This window comes from Staurois parvus, unplaced genomic scaffold, assembly GCF_062004578.1.
Source record: "Staurois parvus isolate SC_StPar_1 unplaced genomic scaffold, SC_StPar_1.0 ptg001000l, whole genome shotgun sequence".
Taxonomy (NCBI): Eukaryota; Metazoa; Chordata; class Amphibia; order Anura; family Ranidae; genus Staurois; species Staurois parvus.
Genome location: NW_028318796.1, coordinates 13,675 through 32,353, shown reverse-complemented (window position 1 = coordinate 32,353; position 18,679 = coordinate 13,675). Strand labels below are relative to the sequence as shown.

At 49.8% G+C, this 18,679-nt stretch overlaps 1 protein-coding gene across 1 annotated transcript; it reads right to left on the bottom strand.

Moving 5' to 3' along the window:
- Positions 1 to 1,389: 1,389 nt before the first annotated feature.
- LOC149441359 (polyamine-modulated factor 1-like) lies at positions 1,390 to 8,290 on the bottom strand. Its single transcript, XM_089657435.1, has 5 exons — positions 8,130 to 8,290; positions 5,760 to 5,865; positions 5,305 to 5,405; positions 4,000 to 4,195; positions 1,390 to 3,897 (listed from the first exon to the last, which is right to left on the bottom strand). Exons 1-5 carry the CDS (start codon positions 8,252 to 8,254, stop codon positions 3,838 to 3,840), a joined length of 588 nt encoding a protein of 195 aa, XP_089513561.1. The 5' UTR covers positions 8,255 to 8,290; the 3' UTR covers positions 1,390 to 3,837.
- Between the last annotated feature and the right edge of the window lie 10,389 nt (positions 8,291 to 18,679).

Here is an 18,679-nt window from a genome sequence, read left to right as displayed (position 1 = left end):
TCCCTGCGGAAGGATCGCAGTACACAGCTATGAACCCCGTCATCCCCATTAACCGCTTCCCTGCGGAAGGATCGCAGTACACAGCTATGAACCCCGTCATCCCCAACCAACCGCTTCCCTGCGGAAGGATCGCAGTACACAGCTATGAACCCCGTCATCCCCAACCAACCGCTTCCCTGCGGAAGGATCACAGTACACAGCTATGAACCCCGTCATCCCCAACCAACCGCTTCCCTGCGGAAGGATCGCAGTGCACAGCTATGAACCCCGTCATCCCCATTAACCGCTTCCCTACGGAAGGATCTCAGCACACCGCTATGAACCCCGTCATCCCCATTAATCGCTTCCCTGCGGAAGGATCGCAGCACACAGCTATGAACCCCGTCATCCCCATTAACCGCTTCCCTGCGGAAGGATCGCAGTACACAGCTATGAACCCCGTCATCCCCATTAACCGCTTCCCTGCGGAAGGATCGCAGTACACAGCTATGAACCCCGTCATCCCCATTAACCGCTTCCCTGCGGAAGGATCGCAGTACACAGCTATGAACCCCGTCATCCCCAACCAACCGCTTCCCTGCGGAAGGATCGCAGTACACAGCTATGAACCCCGTCATCCCCAACCAACCGCTTCCCTGCGGAAGGATCACAGTACACAGCTATGAACCCCGTCATCCCCAACCAACCGCTTCCCTGCGGAAGGATCGCAGTACACAGCTATGAACCCCGTCATCCCCATTAACCACTTCCCTGCGGAAGGATCGCAGTGCACAGCTATGAACCCCGTCATCCCCATTAACCGCTTCCCTACGGAAGGATCTCAGCACACCGCTATGAACCCCGTCATCCCCATTAATCGCTTCCCTGCGGAAGGATCTCAGCACACCGCTATGAACCCCGTCATCCCCATTAATCGCTTCCCTGCGGAAGGATCTCAGCACACCGCTATGAACCCCGTCATCCCCATTAATCGCTTCCCTACGGAAGGATCTCAGCACACCGCTATGAACCCCGTCATCCCCATTAACCGCTTCCCTGCGGAAGGATCGCAGTACACAGCTATGAACCCCGTCATCCCCATTAACCGCTTCCCTGCGGAAGGATCGCAGTACACAGCTATGAACCCCGTCATCCCCAACATTAACCGCTTCCCTGCGGAATATCCCATACATTAAAAGGGGAACTCCAGAAAAAACAAACAAAAAACTTTATTTGTATTTAAAAAGAATAGGAATTGATTGGAATCTAACAGTTTTTGAATGCAGTCCCCCCCCCCCCCCCCTTTCATGGACGGTGTGCAGTGAAATAAGTCAGCCATTTCAGTCCAGGGGAGGATCCGTCACGCCTGAAGGATGAAGGTCAAAATTTAAAAACAGCAGCCGTTACAAATATAGAAAAGACATCATTTATTAGACATTTTTAACAATTAGACATTTTTAACAAACAGAAAATAATAATAAAATCCCAGGTGCCCCGTACGTTCCCGGGTGCCCCGTACGTTCCCGGGTGCCCCGTACGTTCCCAGGTGCCCCGTACGTTCCCAGGTGCCCCGTACGTTCCCGGGGCTTGCTGCAGGCACCGGGTATAATACGCCGAGACACCCGTCTTGTGTCTGTATGTTGGTAATACGTGGGACAATATTGTCATTTTAGGGGTCTTTATTTATACATTTCTCTGCATCTCCACGCAGAGTGCCAGTGATGGGACATAACACACTAGGGCCTTGCTGACACGGGCGTACTTAAGCACACGCCTGTGTGAGGGCGGGGTCTGCCTGTATGGGAATGCACAGGCGTTCCGTGCATCCCAGGCTCGTTCATGTCTACTAGGACGCACGAACACAGCAAGCGCACCTAATCTGACAGCTATGTGGGTACGGGTGTGTGTACACTGGGAGCCGTGCAGCCGCTGCTTCCCAGAACACATGAACAGGACTGCCTGCACGGGGGATGCACGGAACACCTGTGCAAGTAAACGGGACCCGTATGCTTAAAGCGGAGCTCCACCCAAAAAAGGGGAAGTTCTGCTTTAAGCCTTCGTCCCCCGCTCCCCGTTAACCCCCTCACGCCGGCGCCTCCTGGCCCTTTAAGAGTTTCAGAAGCCGGGTGGCGGGGTCTAGGGTCATGTGACCGCCGTCACATGATCGGGAAAGGTCCCGATCGAAAGAGGAGATCGGGACCTTTCCGTGAGTACCGAACGCGTGTGCTGCGTCCTTTTTTAATAGAACGCAAATGTGCGGCTGCTCGCGCCTAGGTCCAGACGCTGGGAGGGCACACATTTGCGTTCGGCCGGCGTGAAGAGGTTAAGGATTGGCACCAGGGGCGGACTGACCATTTGTAAACTAGGGCACTGCCAGAGTTCCCGGGGTCATTAGGGGGCCCCATGAGATGCCCCGGTACCTTTTTCATAGGCTTTTTTGAGTTTGGGCAAGGACACAGGGGCCCCATGACCCCTATTGCCCGGGGGCCCCATGAGTTGTCAGTCCACCCGTGATTTGCACCTTTGGTGAGCGGGTACCCGAATTTGACAGGTACCCACTCCCACTTCCGCTGCGATTCGAAGCGGAAGTTGTCCTCCCCCCGTAGTCTTCTGGGACACGTGACAGGTCCCAGAAGACTACGGGGCCATTCACAAAGCGCGGCGCTCCTCGCGCATGCGCAGTGGGCACCTGGCTGTGAAGCCGCAGCTGGGTGCCCACACTGAAGATGCTGGTGCCAGGGAGAGAAGACGGCCGGTGAAACCAGCCGTGGTGAGGACACCGCGGGACCCCGGGACAGGTAAGTGGCTGGATTTTAAACATTGCCTACTTAAAGCGGAGTTCCACCTTGACGCCAGCGCCTCCCGGCCCTTTAAGGGTTCCAGAAGCCGGGAGGCAGGGCAGGGTTTCAGGGTCATGTAACTGCCGTGATTCGCTGTCACATGATCGGGAAAGGTCCCGATCGAAAGAGGAGATCGGGACCTTTCCGTGAGTACCAAACGTGTGTGCTGGGAGCGTGCAGGGCGCACGCTCTCGCCGCGTTTTTTTTTTTTTTATAGAACGCAAATGTGTGGCTAGGCCCGGACGCCGGGAGGCTGCGCATTTGCGTTCTGCCGGCGCCAAGCGGTTAAAAAAAAAAAACAAAGACTGTAGCTGCTGATTTTTTTTTTTTTTAGGTGGAGCTCCGCTTTAAGTAGGCAATGTGTGAATGAGCCCCAAACATTATTAGTACCCCTGGCAGTGTTACGGTTCATCACAACCAGGGGCAGACTGAAAACTCATGGGGCCCCCAGGCAATAGGGGATCATGGGGCCCCTGTGTCCTTGCCCAAACTCAAAAAAGCCTATGAAAAAAGGTACCAGGGGCATCTCATGGGGCCCCCTACTGACCCCGGGCCCTCGGGCAGTGCCCAAGTTTCCAAATGGTCAGTCCGCCCCTGATCACAACCCTAGTAACTGTCACTTTTCCATACAAAAAACTGGCAGTACAGTAAAAAGTGCAAATCTAAATAAATGGGCGTGGCTTCTAGAAGAGACTGTACTGAATACGGTCATCACCCGTAGTGACCACACACAGGTATCAGAACACAATACCACCACGGTGGTCCTTTGGTGCGGAGAAATGTTTCAGCAAGGCAGCGGGGCGAGCCTGCATCTGTCCGCAATATGAGACAGCAGCCGCTACGGCAGGGGGTGTCACAAAGGCGGCCCTCCAGCTGTTGCGAAACTACAAGTCCCATCATGCCTCTGTCATGCTTGTAACGGTCAATCTTGCAGTGCCTCATGGGACTTGTAGTTTGGCAACAGATGGAGGGCCGCCGGACTGACACCCGTGGGCTCTGGTATTAGAAGAGTCGCTGGTCACACCTTCTCGGTCTCTTGAATGGACAGGATCAGCTCCCTCTGAGACTGACTCAACTTCTGGAATACAAAAACAAAAAAAAAAAAAAAAGGTGTGAGTGAAGACAGGACTTTGTGCCAGCACAGAGCGCGCTCAGTCGTACCCGCGACGCGCCACCTCACCTGCCAGGCCTGCTGCCTCTTCTGGATCTCCTGCTGCATCTCCTCGATCTTCCTCCTCCCGGCCAGGACGGACTGGGCCAGCTTGGCATTCTCCTGTTCCTTCTCCTTCACCAGCTTGCGCAGGTATTCCCGCTGCTGCAGGAGGTAGGGGACCAAGTGCTGCCGCAGGTCTTCCTCGGGAACTCCGCTGGGACGCCTGCCGGAGAAAAGTGCAACTGTTGGTGCTGCTGGGGCCCCGTGTGGCCCTTGGTTTTCCTTAGCTGTAGCACCCAGTGGCTTTTAAGAGGTACCCGCACACCTAAAAGCTCAATTTAACTGCTCGAGTTCTGGACTCTCCCGTTCTTCCGTCGGTTTATTATACAGCCTGGTCGGTATTAAGAGTTGGAACCAAGAGCCAATCAGTGACAGCCATGGTACCCCCCTGTAGCTCGATCACATGATCCATCAGTCACGTGACCAGCCTCCCCTCTAACCACAGAATTGATTCCATGATGTTAAAACAGAGAACTCTCAGGGACACTCGGGCCCGGGGGGGAACTGACCATTCGAGCGCTGTGAGGGCCCGGGGGGGAACTGACCATTCGAGCGCTGTGAGGGCCCGGGGGGGAACTGACCATTCGAGCGCTGTGAGGGCCCGGGGGGGAACTGACCATTCGAGCACTGCCTGAGGGCCCGGGGGGGAACTGACCATTCGAGCGCTGTGAGGGCCCTGGGGGGAACTGACCATTCGAGCGCTGTGAGGGCCCGGGGGGGAACTGACCATTCGAGCGCTGTGAGGGCCCGGGGGGGAGCTGACCATTCGAGCGCTGTGAGGGCCCGGGGGGGAACTGACCATTCGAGCACTGCCTGAGGGCCCGGGGGCAAACTGAGCATTCGAGCACTGCCCGAGGGCCCGAACTGAGCATTCCAGCACTGCCTGAGGGCCCGAACTGACCATTCAAGCACTGCCCGAGGGCCCAGGGGCGAACTGACCATTCGAGCACTGCCCGAGGGCCCAGGGGCGAACTGACCATTCGGGCACTGCCCGAGGGCCCGGGGGCGAACTGACCATTCGGGCACTGCCCGAGGGCCCGGGGGCGAACTGACCATTCGAGCACTGTGAGGCCCCAGGGGCAAACTGACCATTGGAGCGCTGTGAGGCCCCAGGGGCGAACTGACCATTGGAGCACTGCCTGAGGGCCCGGGGGCGAACTGACCATTCGAGCACTCGCAAAAACGCACTGGAACGCGTCAAAAATGCATACGGAAATGCACCCGGACTGCGTTTCTGTACGCGCACGCGGTTTAGCGTTGAACAGATCTCACCATTGGATATCCGCCGCGGTCGTCGCGTCCTTCTCCATCTTGTCCAAAGAGTTCAGCAGCACCTCCAGATTTCCCTCTTCCTTTATCTCCTGAATCTCTGCCTGCGATAAAAAAAAAAAAAAAAAATCGCAATAAAAATCAATGAAACGTAGAGGTCTGTTCATATATAAAAAAAAAAAAGCCTGAGGCATCCACACAGCCCTCACCAATGGAGGCTCACCTGTCTGTTTCCTATGATCTCCGGCTCCATCTAGTGGCCACAATGAGGTATTTCCTGATTGAGGTATTTCATGACAATACCACATTGTGGCTACTAGATGGCGCTGGTGAACATTGGAAAAAGAAAAAAAAAAGCACAGTGCGATGATTATTGATGGTGGGAACTCTTGAACAGTATTTATAAACGGCAGTTACACTTTACGGTTATGCCGAAAGTAGAATTGCGCTGGGCTCACCTTGATGGAGGAATGCAGTTGGGCCACGAACTGGTCGTAGATGCCTCGGGTCAGCTCCGGCTGCAGCTTGTAGAACTTCTTGTAGCAGCGGGCGAAGCGCTGGTAGCTGTGGAGGAAAGGGGGAGGGGATGAGGTTATAGATAAACCGCCAGCGGAGGTCAGAGGTCACCCGGAGCTGCAGGGTTGTCTTTTCTGTATGGGGGGGGAGGGGCCTTCGCTGTACTGCATTGTGTGTCACTGCTGCTTGTGGAGCTTCCTCCAGAGGGAGGCGCTGTTCTGTCGGTGTAGGGGAGCGGTCACTAATCTGTTAACACCAGCTGTGGAATCATGTGACTGCTGTTATTGGCTTTCCCCAGCAGTCACGTGATCAGGAGCCCATCCCGCTGGCACCCAATCAGAAGCCTTGATCCAGAGCTCAGTCAGCGCGGTGGGAGCACCCCCCCCCCCGCAAGCTGCCATGGAGATCAAGACTGCTCCCACCAGTCCCAGGATCCTCCTTCCAGCTCGACTCCTCCCACCAGTCCCAGGATCCTCTTTCCAGCTCAAGACTCCTCCCACCAGTCCCAGGATCCTCCTTCCAGCTCAAGACTCCTCCCACCAGTCCCAGGATCCTCCTTCCAGCTCAAGACTGCTCCCACCAGTTCCAGGACCCTCCTTGCAGGTCAAGACTCCTCCCACCAGTCCCAGGATCCTCCTTCCAGCTCAAGACTCCTCCCACCAGTCCCAGGATCCTCCTTCCAGCTCAAGACTCCTCCCACCAGTCCCAGGATCCTCCTTCCAGCTCAAAACTCCTCCCACCAGTCCCAGGATCCTCCTTCCAGCTCAAGACTCCTCCCACCAGTCCCAGGATCCTCCTTCCAGCTCAAGACTGTTCCCACCAGTTCCAGGACCCTCCTTGCAGGTCAAGACTCCTCCCACCAGTCCCAGGATCCTCCTTCCAGCTCAAGACTCCTCCCACCAGTCCCAGGATCCTCCTTCCAGCTCAAGACTCCTCCCACCAGTCCCAGGATCCTCCTTCCAGCTCAAGACTCCTCCCACCAGTCCCAGGATCCTCCTTCCAGCTCAAGACTCCTCCCACCAGTCCCAGGATCCTCCTTCCAGCTCAAGACTGCTCCCACCAGTTCCAGGACCCTCCTTGCAGGTCAAGACTCCTCCCACCAACTCAAGACTTCTCTCACCAGTTCCAGGATCCTCCTTCCAGCTCAATTGCTCTCACCAGTTCCAGGCACCTCCCACCAACTCAAGACTCCACCCACTAATTCCAGGATTCTCCTTCCAGCTCAAGACTCCTCCCACCAGCTCCAGGATCCTTCTTCCAGCTAAAGACTCCTCCTGCCAGTTCCAGTCCTCTCCCACCAACTCGAGACTCCTCCCACTAGTTTCAGGATCCTCCTTCCAGCTCAAGACTCCTCCCACTAGTTCCAGTATCCTCCCACCAGTTCCAGGCCCCTCTTAACTCAAAACTCCTCCCACCAGCTTTGGATCCTTTCCACCAGCTCAACGCCCCTCCCACCAATTCAAGACTCCTCCCACCAGCTTCAGGCCCTCCTCAACAGCTCGAGACTCCTCCCACAAGCCCCAAACACCTCCTGCAAATTCCAGAATCTTCCAGCAAACTCCAGACACCTCTTGCAAGTTATAGACTCCTCCCTCCAACTTAAGGCTCCTCCCACCAGCTTCAGACACTGCCTGCAAGTTCCAGATCCCTCCCACCAGCTTAAGGCCCCACCCACCAGCTCCAGACACCTCCCACCAACCCCTTCTGTGAACACTTGATCAGTCCTGTAAGCTCCAGACTCCTCCCACCACCACTGGAGACTTCCTGCCAGGAAGTAAGTGTTTTTAGAACCCCTGTCAGGTATTTATTTCTCTCTGTGTTCCTGTGGCAGCCTCCCCCTCACTTCCTCTCTGGTATAAAGGTGTCACCAGGACAGGAAGTGATGGGAAATCTCTCCTATGGGGACACACATACATCATGTAGTAATGTGAGGAAGGGTTCTGACAACATTGTCATCTGGTGACACCCACACCCTTATTTCCTGTACTGGTGTCACTACACAAACCTCCCCCATTGGGGGGGGGGTCACAGATCCTGTCACTCTTCCTCTCCACTGTGGTGGGTGAGGTTACAATATGTCAGAAGATCAATCTCCGCTGATTGTCAGCTCTTGTGGCAAGCTCCAGGACATAGAAACTGACCAAAACTCTCTCAGCCAATGAAAATTCAGGCGCCTCCCCATCCCGCCAATCAGAACACGCAATCTCTGAGGCGTTCAGCCAATCCTCTCCCCCAGTGAGTCAAGCAGCAGCCCCCCCCCCAGCCAATCACAACTCGCCGAACCCGACGGGGGCGGCCAATCAGCGCCTCACCTTCCCGCCTCCACCAGCCCCTCCAGAAACTTGTCCACCAGAGTGTTGAAGATGATCAGCCGCCCCGGGGTGTCCGCGGCTCCGGGCCGCTCGGAGGAGGTGGACGGGACCGCTTCGGCTTCCATATTGCTCGGGGCCGGTCCGTCTATTTCCCGCCTGGCGATACTGGCACTTGATTGGCTGTCGGCTCCTGTCCGTCACGGGGCAGCCCAATCACGTGACCTGCTCCCTCTGAGGGGCTTCCAATATGGAGGCTGAGAGAGGAGAGTCGCTGCTGAGTGAGAAGTCATTGTAAACAAAAGAGAATAAAATATTCCGACACATAACTCGTCTCCATGACATTCACAGACCTTTTCACCCAACATTCACACATTGTGCGCCTTGGATTGAACCCTTTCACTGCGGCTGATGTGTGTCATACCTCGGGAGCAGCGGGTTCAAATAATCCTTTTCCCGGACCCCTGGCCATGTTTTCCAGACCCTCAGCCATGTTTGCGGACCTTCGGCCATGTTTCCTGAACCCTCAGCCATATTTCCTGGACCTCACCCATGTTTTCCAGACCCTCAGTTATGTCTCTTTGACCCTCAGCCATGTTTGGAGACCTTCGGCCATGTTTCCCGGACCCCTCAAGCATGTTTCTTGCACCCCAGCCATGTTTTCCAGACCCTCAGCCATGTTTCCTGGACCTCACCCATGCTTCCCAGACCACCGCCCATGTTTCTTGGACCCCAGCCATGTTTTCCAGATCCTCAGCCATATCTCCTGGACCCCTGACCATGTTTTCTGAACCCCAGCCATGTTTACTGGACCCCCAGCCATACTTCCCAGACCCCCGGCCATGTTTCTTGGACCCCAGCCATGTTTTCCAGATCCTCAGCCATGTCTTCTGTACCCCCAGCCATGTTTTCAGGACCTCCACCATATCTCCTGGACCCGTGGCCATGTTTTCTGAACCCCAGCCATGTTTACTGGATCCCCAGCCATACTTCCCAGACCCCCGGCCATGTTTCTTGGACCCCATACATGTTTTCCAGATCCTCAGCCATGTCTCCTGTATCCCCAACCATGTTTTCAGGACCTCCGCCATGTTTTTCAGACCCTCAGCCATGTTTTCTGAACCCCAGCCATGTTTACCGGACCCCGGCCATACTTCCCAGACCCCCCGACCATGTTTATTGGACCTCTGCCATGTTTTCTAGACCTCAACCATGTTTCCTGGACCCCAGACATGTTTCCTGGACTCTCAGCCATGTTTCCAAGACCCTCAGCCATGTTTCCCAGACCCCCAACCATGTTTCCTGGACCCCCGGCCATGTTTTCTGGACCCCCTAGCCACATTTCCTGGACCCCAGCCACATTTTCTTGACTGCCTGCCATGTTTCCTGAAGCCCAGCCATGCTTCCTAGACCTCCAGCCATGTTTGCCGGATCTTGGTCATGTGTCCTGGTCCTCGGCCATGTCCCCTGAACAAGGTCATGTTTTCTTGACTCCCCGCCATGTTTCCTGGACCCCCCCCAGCTGTGTATCTTGGCCATATTTTCCACTCTTCACTATCCCACTTGTGGACCCAGGAGAGTTCCACCAGGTGAACACCCATCCACTGACCTCCCATGTTAGGTACGCTGCTGATTTCGATGCCCCTTAAGACTCCTCTTGATGTGTTGGATGCACACACGTATGGAAGGTGTGGCAGGGATAAATCCATTGGGCACCTGGGGGTGGATAGTTTGTGGCCCGTTCTCGGGCCGCAGCTGCACTTCTTTGCTTTGGCTGCATCCAGTTTGCGCGCGGCCAAAAATACTGTCCCTGGATGGTGGCCTCTATTCAGGTAACATCTCAACAGCATCGATCTAGACCAGGGGTGGGCAACCTGCGGCTCTCCAGCTGTTGCAGGACTACAAGGTCCATCATGCCTCTGCAAGTCCTAGCTGTAACTGTCAATTTTGCAATGCCTCATGGGAAATGTAGTTCCACAACAGCTAGAGAGCCGCAGGTTGCCCACCTCTGATACAGAGCCCGATGACTCTCGCCGATGGCCATCAACGCGAACGTGGCCTACAAAAACCATCTCTTGACAGTCAAAGCAACCGGTTCGATGGCACCTAGGTGATCTGGAACGTAAATGAGGATTTTGATTGGCTGTTATGGTCAACGAGGCACATTATAGGGTAGACGTGCCGTTCAGTGTGTCAGGAGGAACCTTCTGCATGCCGTATGTTAGGTTGACCATAGGCCCCGTGCCACACTTGGGCAAAGAGTTACATTTTCTATCAGGTTCTATATTCATCAGGGAGATTTATCCTTCACTTCCTGTCTCGGTGACACCCGTACAGGAAATGGGATCAACAGCTGGCACTAGAAGAAGTGGGGAGAAGCTCTACTCCCAGATACAACCACTGCTCCCAATCTGATCCATGTGGGTGCAGGTCCTCAAACTCCAATTGTCTGCATTCAGGGGGTCGTGCACCCACACCGATGTCAGAACGGGAACAGCGGGCTCTGTCTAAGCAACGGCTGCACCCCAACAGGACTGCGTGTGCATCCCCCATGCGGGTGAACGCAGCCTTCATAAGGGGGATGCATCCATACACCCCACAAAGCCTTTATATCTGAAGCAATTTCCCATGACCTCCTTTACAGACAGGAAGTGAGGGGAAATCTCCCAAATGGGGACACCAATAAAAACCTTCTCATATTTCCCTACAATCCTTTCTTTTTTTTTGTAGTACACCAATAAAAACCCAACAGAACCCCCAACCCTTCCCCATTCTATTCAAAACAAAATGAACTTTAATGAGGGGAAAAAAAAAGAAGCCAGACAACATTTTCAAAGTGTTATCATCATCTGTATTGAGAGGAGGGGACACAGTGACGGCTCTATCGTGTTACATGGTTTTCCTGAAAAACGGTCACAAAAAAATAAATCTGATTTCCCATGTTCCCAAAACAGAACCAGGAGCAGAGTATTTATACAATTCACAGACATAAGGGGACGGGGGCCTGATGTGGCCCCTGGGGGCCGCATGTAATCGTGGTATGATCGCACCTTTATAGGCCTCCCATGTTCCCAAAACAGAACCAGGAGAACAGTATTTACACAATTCACAGAGATAAGGGGATGGGGGCCCGATGTGGCCCGCATGTGATCGGGGTACGATCGCACCTTTATAGGTCTCCCATGTTCCCAAAACAGAACCAGGAGCAGAGTATTTACACAATTCACAGACATGAGGGGACGGGGGCCCGATGTGGCCTCTGGGGGCCACATGTGATCGGGGTATGATTGCACCTTTATAGGTCTCCCGTGTATTTCCCATGTTCCCAAAACAGAACCAGGAGCAGAATACTTACACAATTCACAGACATGTGGGGACGGGGGCCCGATGTGGCCCCTGGGGGCCGCATGTAATCGGGGTATGATCGCACCTTTATAGGTCTCCCGTGTATTTCCCATGTTCCCAAAACAGAACCAGGAGCAGAGTATTTACACAATTCACAGACATGAGGGGACGGGGGGGGGGGGGGCGATGTGGCCCCTGGGGGCCGCATGTGATTGATCGGGGTATGATTGCACCTTTATAGGCCTCCCATGTATTTCCCATGTTCCCAAAACAGAACCAGGAGCAGAGTACTTACACAATTCACAGAGATGAAGGCACAGGGGCGGACTGACCATTTGGAAACTTGGGCAGTGCCCGAGAGCCCGGGGTCAGTAGGGGGCCCCATGAGATGCCCCTGGTACCTTTTTCATAGGCTTTTTTTGAGTTTGGGCAAGGACACAGGGGCCCCATGATCTTCTATTGCCCGAGGGCCCCATGAGTTGTCAGTCCACCCCTGGACGGGGCCTGATGTGGCCCTTGGGGGCCCCATGTGATCGGGGTACGATCGCATCTTTATAGGTCTCGGACAGATTAGTAAACTTTTTTTACATAGCACCCCGGCCTGCGGTCACCAGCGCTAGATGAGGCTGCTGATGGAGGGCCTGTTCACATATAGGCGTTCCGTCGCGTCGCATTAGTGCGTATGGGTTTGGGTCCAATCACAAGTGAAGTCACATCCTGACGCCCTTCTGAAAAGCCTTCCTAGGGGGATCGCCTTTTACCCCGGGTGCACACCTAAGCGTTTTGCAGAAACACAGTACAGTCCATTTAACATGATTTCCTACGGCACAGGTTCACATCTCTGAGTTGTCATCCGCTGCGTTTTTTGGAAAGGGGCGGGGACTTAAAAAAAAAAGTTGCATTTTTGGTTCTATAGACTTCAACGGAAATGCTGCAGAAAAGCACGTTTTGATGCGTTTTAAATCTGCCTAGCAACAAGAAAAATGGAAAAAAAAATAAATATGCAAAATACATCAAAAGCGCAATGCAGAAACAGCTCAAATGCAACCTGCATAGGTGTGAACCTAGCCTTAGAGGGCATTTCACCATAAAAATGGCGGCCTACTGCGCCGCAAGCATTGCACGCGGTTGCAGAGTGGCTCGGCAGTAATATGCAAATTTGTATAGAACAGCTGCCTGGACTTCAGCTTTACAGAAACGGGCGGGGATCTCCCATAATTTTTTTCCTGCTTTTAAGATTTTTAATTAATTTTATATATATATATATTAAAAATAAAATTATAATTGTATGTGTGTGTATATATTTATATATATATATATATATATATAAATATAATGAAATTATAATTGTATTATATATATATATACACACATACATTACATACATATACACACAATTATAATTTTATTTTTATTATATGTAGATATATATACAGTTGCAAGAAAAAGTATGTGAACCACTTGGGATTACGTGGAGTTTTGCATGAATTGGGCATAAAATGTGCTCTGAACGTCATCTAAGTCACAACAATAGAAGAACACAGTCTGCTGAACATAATACTACACAAACATTAGATGTTGCCATGGTTTAATTGCACATAACATGTAAACATTCACAGTGCAGGGAGGAAAAAGTATGTGAGGCCCCAGCTTAATGACTTCTCCCAGAGCTAATTGGAGCCAGGAGTGAGCCAACCTTGACTCCAATCAGTGTGATGATATTGGATGTGTTGCTGACAGCTGTCCTGCCCTTAAAAAACACACACCTGTTTTGGGTTTACTGGTTTCAAGAAGCACTGTCTGATGTGAACCATGCCTCGCAGAAAAGAGCTCTCAGAAGACCTACGATCAATTGTTGACTTGCATGAAGCTGGAAAGGGTTACAAAAGTATCTCCAAAAGCCTTGATGTTCATGTGTCCACGGTAAGACAGACTGTCTACAAATGGAGAAAGTTTAGCACTGCTGCTACTCTCCCTAGGCGTGGTCGTCTTGTAAACATGATGCAAGAGCACAGCGCAGAATGCTGCATGAGGTAAAGAAGAATCCCAGAGTGTCAGTTGAGGTTATTGCTGCCAAAGGAGAGTCAACCAGTTATTATGTCCAAAGGTTCACATACTTTTTCCTCCCTGCACTGTAAATGTTTACATGTTATGTGCAATTAAACCATGGCAACATTTAATGTTTGTGTAGTATTATGTTCAGCAGACTGTGTTCTTCTATTGTTGTGACTTAGATGACGTTCAGAGCACATTTTATACCCAATTCATGCAAAACTCCACGTAATCCCAAGGGGTTCACATACTTTTTCTTGCAACTGTATATAAAATTATAATTGTAATATATAAAAAAATTATACTTGTGTGTGTGTATGTGTATATATATATATAAAAATATAATGAAATTATAATTGTATTTTATATATATATATATATATATATATATATAAAATAAAATTATAAATATATATATATATATATATATATATATATATATACACACACACATATACATACACACATACAATTATAATTTTATATATATTACAATTATTATTATATATATACATGTAATAAAAATAAAATTATATTTGTATGTGTGTATGTATATGTGTGTGTGTATATATATATATATATATATTTATATATTTATATATATATATATATATATATACATACATACATACACACACACATATACATACACACATACAATTATAATTTTATTTTTTACACATACATATATAGAATTATATTTTTATATAAATATATATAAAATTATAATATATATATATCTAAAAAATAAAATTATACTTTTTTATATATATATATATATATATAAAAAAATTGGGATTGCAGTTCTTTGGCTATAGTGGGACGCGATCCAATTCTCTTCGTTGACCATCTTCTCGTTGTGCGTGGTCCTAATATTTACAAAAAAAAAAAACTCTGTATAATATTCCTGAATATATCCGGATTTATTTCTGGCTGACCGGTCGTGTGGTTTGTTGTTCGGGGTCATTCTGGAACAACACGACTGACAGCCCTCTATTATCTGATCGAACTCCGGTTTATTAACCTCTAGATAAGGCTCGGTGACTACCGCTACAAATGATAATAGTAAGAATATAAAATTCAACGTCATGCGTTTATTCCCGTGCCTCTTTCGCTTAGGCGACTTTTCTGCCCTCTGAAAAAATGATCCGTCGCGGATCGCTCTTCCGACAGCAGCTGACAGGCATTTGGGAAGAGATATTGTCACCTCCTGCAATAAGCCCTGGTGGGGGGGGGGGGTTGGGGTTATTCTACGCCAACGGGGATTTTTTTTTTTTTTTTTTGTAGAAGGCAACTACCATTGCCACATTTTGAGTAGTGCCATTGACTTCCATAGACATGTTTGATAGACTGTGGGGGTGGGGGTCATAAAATTGTGGTTTGACTGCCTGTTTTTAGCGCCTTTCCATCACCAGTGTGAAACAACTGTAGTAGCCAACCATACCTGCTCTACACCAGGGGGGGGCAATTCGTTTTCCCAAGGGGCCGCATAAGAACCTGGGACTGATGAGAAGGGTCTCCACTGTTATACACGTCCTTGTTATATAACATCGCTTCCACAGAAAGGTGGAAGTTCAGGCCAACAAGTGGGGGCTTAGACGCCACCCCTTACCTGTGGGGTGATATGTGGGTCCTGACAACACCTCCCCACAATCCCTCACCTGCACCATATCCTTATTGCCCACCCTTCATTGTCCACTTCAGTCGCTTGAGAGGTGGCACTGCCCCTCCTACATGGTCAAAATCACTCAAAAAGAGCAAAAACATGACCTGTCCTCTTGGTGACCGGCGAACGAACGAGGTCGGAAGCACAGCCGCCACCATCTTGTTGACTAGCAGGACAGGATTCTGGGAACTCCCACAATTTTCCTATCGTTGGCCAAAGAGTCAGATGTGGCCCTGGAACCACAACATGCCAAGGTCTGCTCTATGTTCTAAACCAGCCTTTCACAACCTTTTTAGGAAGCCTTGCAATAATTTTCAGGTCTCCGGGAACCCCCTGCTAAAAGTGGGAATGCTCCCTTTCATTGGTGGCAATCGGAACACTCCTCTTACAGTCATGGCTCCGTCTCTGCCAAGTGATTTGGAACCTGGAACTATGAAGGCACCATCACGTGGGAGGTCAGTTCGCCACAACTCAACGAAGCCCTAGCCACCTCTGGAGGAACCCTATGGTTCCACAGAACCCTGGTTGAGAATGGCTGCCCTAAACCATCATTCTTATGGTAGACCTTCACATTGGGGAGACAGAGCAATCTCAACAAACGAATGGCCCAACATAGGAGGGCAAATTCTACAGGACAAGGTTGAAGAGATTTCGTAAACTTGAAGGAAAAAGGGAAATTCCTTCAAGGACAATGAGATGCACATTTTAGGCACAGAGGACAACTGGTTCACAAGAGCCATGAAAGAGGCCATCTACGTCAAACTGGAACAGCCATCACTGAACAGGAGCGGGAACCTCCAAAACCATCTGCCTTTCACATATAATGTCGTTTTACCATCTCTAATTTGACAGTTCAAACGATCAGCCATGTGAATGGAAGGATTAACACCCGTGCGGGCTCCTTGACACCAAGGATGGGATTAACAACCTCTCAACAAACAGGCTGGTTCCACATCTTTCACTCCTATCAGGTTCTTCATGAATCAACATCTACACATTCCAGGGTTTAAATGGAAACTCCGTAGAACAGAAGTGGCTTGAAGAAGCTACGAAACATCTTCAACATTACAGAACAAGTCCAAGTGAATGTGACCAACTGCTACTAGATATACCATGACCTGAAAAAATTCAGAACCTTCACAGGCAGACATTCTATTGATCCTAGTCAATTTCTTGAGCCCGCTCGTCTGTAGAGAATAGTTGTCCACCAACGAAAAAAACATTTTCTTCAGTCTTTCTGGGCCATCAGCAATCCTTTTACTTTCTAAAATGGCGCCCTTTGTCATCCAACTTGCCAAATTTTTGTGGACTCTTTCGAAAAATTGTGTCCTCCTAGTTCTTCCACTAACTTTAGATATATTTTAAACTGACACACAATAAAAGTAGTTATTTCTGAGCTTTTGCTAATCAATAAAAAAGAAGAACTGGAAAAATTAACACTTAGAACAAAAAAGTACGCAAAGAACAGAAACTGCCCACACTTCCCTGTATGTGTATATATATCTCCCCATCAATTCTGACTTTCTCTGTTATATTCAGGACTGTTGAGTGTGGAAGCCTTCTGAGAACCTGCATACAATAATGAAGTGTTGAGTGTGGTCCTCTATGGAGGACCATGTTGACAGTGGTTGATCTAGTCCAGGGGGCAGGCAACCTGAGAGCCGCAGGACTACAAGTTCCATCATGCCTCTGCAAGTCATAGCTGTAACTGTCAGTTTTGCAATGCCTCATGGGAAATGTAGTTCCACAACAGCTACAGAGCCACAGGTTGCCTACCTCTGAATTCTAGTCAATATGGTCCTCTATGGGAGGACCATATTGACTAGATCAACCACTGTGAACCTTGTTTGTTTTTTTAACATAGAAGAACCTTTGAATAAACGTTCAGCTCTCAGTGAACCCATGATAATAATTATATCTGTACCTTATGATTTTCAGTAATAAATGTAACGGATTGGATAATACTAATAATAGCAAGAAATGAAATGCAGACAGTGAAAATGGCAACGTTCCCTCATGGTGGTAGTCAATAGAAAGTGCCCCTTACTATAGTGGTCATTGAAAAAAGGTTTAAGCTGGTGATCGGTGGGAGAAGGGCCTCCTTGCACTGCTCGTTGTTGTAAAGGGTAATATATTGGTGGTCAGTTGGGAGAATACTACTTCCATTGGTGGTCAGTGCGAAGCATGCCCTTTCCATTGGTGGTCAGAATATTCCTTACCAGGGGCGGACTGACAACTCTTGGGGCCCCCGGGCAATAGGGGATCATGGGGCCCGTGTCCTTGCCCAAACTCAAAAAAGCCTATGAAAAAGGTACCAGGGGCATCTCATGGGGCCCCGTACTGACCCCGGGCCCTCGGGCAGTTTCCAAATGGTCAGTACACCCCTGTTCCTTACATTGGTGGTCAGTGCGAAGCATGCCCTTTCCATTGGTGGTCAGAATATTCCTTACATTGGTGGTCAGTGCGAACCATGCCCTTTCCATTGGTGGTCAGAATTTTCCTTACATTGGTGGTCTGTGCGAAGCATGCCCTTTCCACTGGTCAGAATATTCCTTACATTGGTGGTCAGTGCGAAGCATGCCCTTTCCACTGGTCAGAATATTCCTTACATTGGTGGTCAGTGCGAAGCATTCCCTTTCCATTGGTGGTCAGTGGTTAAAATATTCCTTACATTTGTGGTCAGTGGGAAGAATGACCCTTCCATTGATTGTCAGTGGGAAAAAAGCTCTTTTCATTGGTGATCAGTGGGAAGAATGTCCCTCACATTGGTGGTCAGTGGGAGAAATGTTCCCTACAGTACTGGGAAGAATGCCCCCTTGTACATAGCTAAAAAGATAACTGGTGGCACTGGTTACGTATCAGACAGAACTTGTTCATTACTCAAGGAACCCCTAGAAACCTTTGAAGGAACATTGTGTCCACATGACCCTGGTTGAGAAAGGTTGGTCTAATTCTGTTCATAGAAACAAGGGAATGACCACTGGTGGCCTCTTTCCCCTAGATTTGCATGCAGGGTGTGGCTTGTATGGCCCAATTTAGGGAATTAACTATAAAGTGATTAATCTTTCTAAGTAAATACATCAAAAATTCACTCTTGACCTTTGAAAATAGTCTTCTCAGATGCAATTGTTCCTGAATTTAAGAGCCAGGGAGGCGTACACCATGACGTTCAACTTAAAAAACAACACACAGAGTTTTTCAATGCAACAAAACTAACCAAACTGATTGGTTCAGTTGCCATTTGCCTACTTGAACTCATATGCAAAGGCGAGGAGAACTGGTCCACCACAAAAAACGATCACCAAACTCACAATGCTGTGACCAGCATTAGAAGGGCCCTGGGGGACAGCTTGGAAAACCCATCGTTAGGAGATATATCCACTTCAGCAGCCATTTTTTTTTTCATAAACCAATTAAACCCCGCAACCCGATCCACGAATGTGGTAAGCCTCTATTCATTCGACGCCTTTTAAAATTGAATATAGACAAT

Coding starts and splice junctions, on each gene's coding strand:
- LOC149441359 (XM_089657435.1), bottom strand. CDS start 8,254: ATGGAAGCCGAAGCGGTCCCGTCCACCTCCTCCGAGCGGCCCGGAGCC. Junction 5,866..8,129: donor GGGCTGGTGGAGGCGGGAAG/GTGAGGCGCTGA, acceptor TTTCCTCCACAG/CTACCAGCGCTTCGCCCGCT. Junction 3,898..3,999: donor AGAGGCAGCAGGCCTGGCAG/GTGAGGTGGCGC, acceptor TTTGTATTCCAG/AAGTTGAGTCAGTCTCAGAG.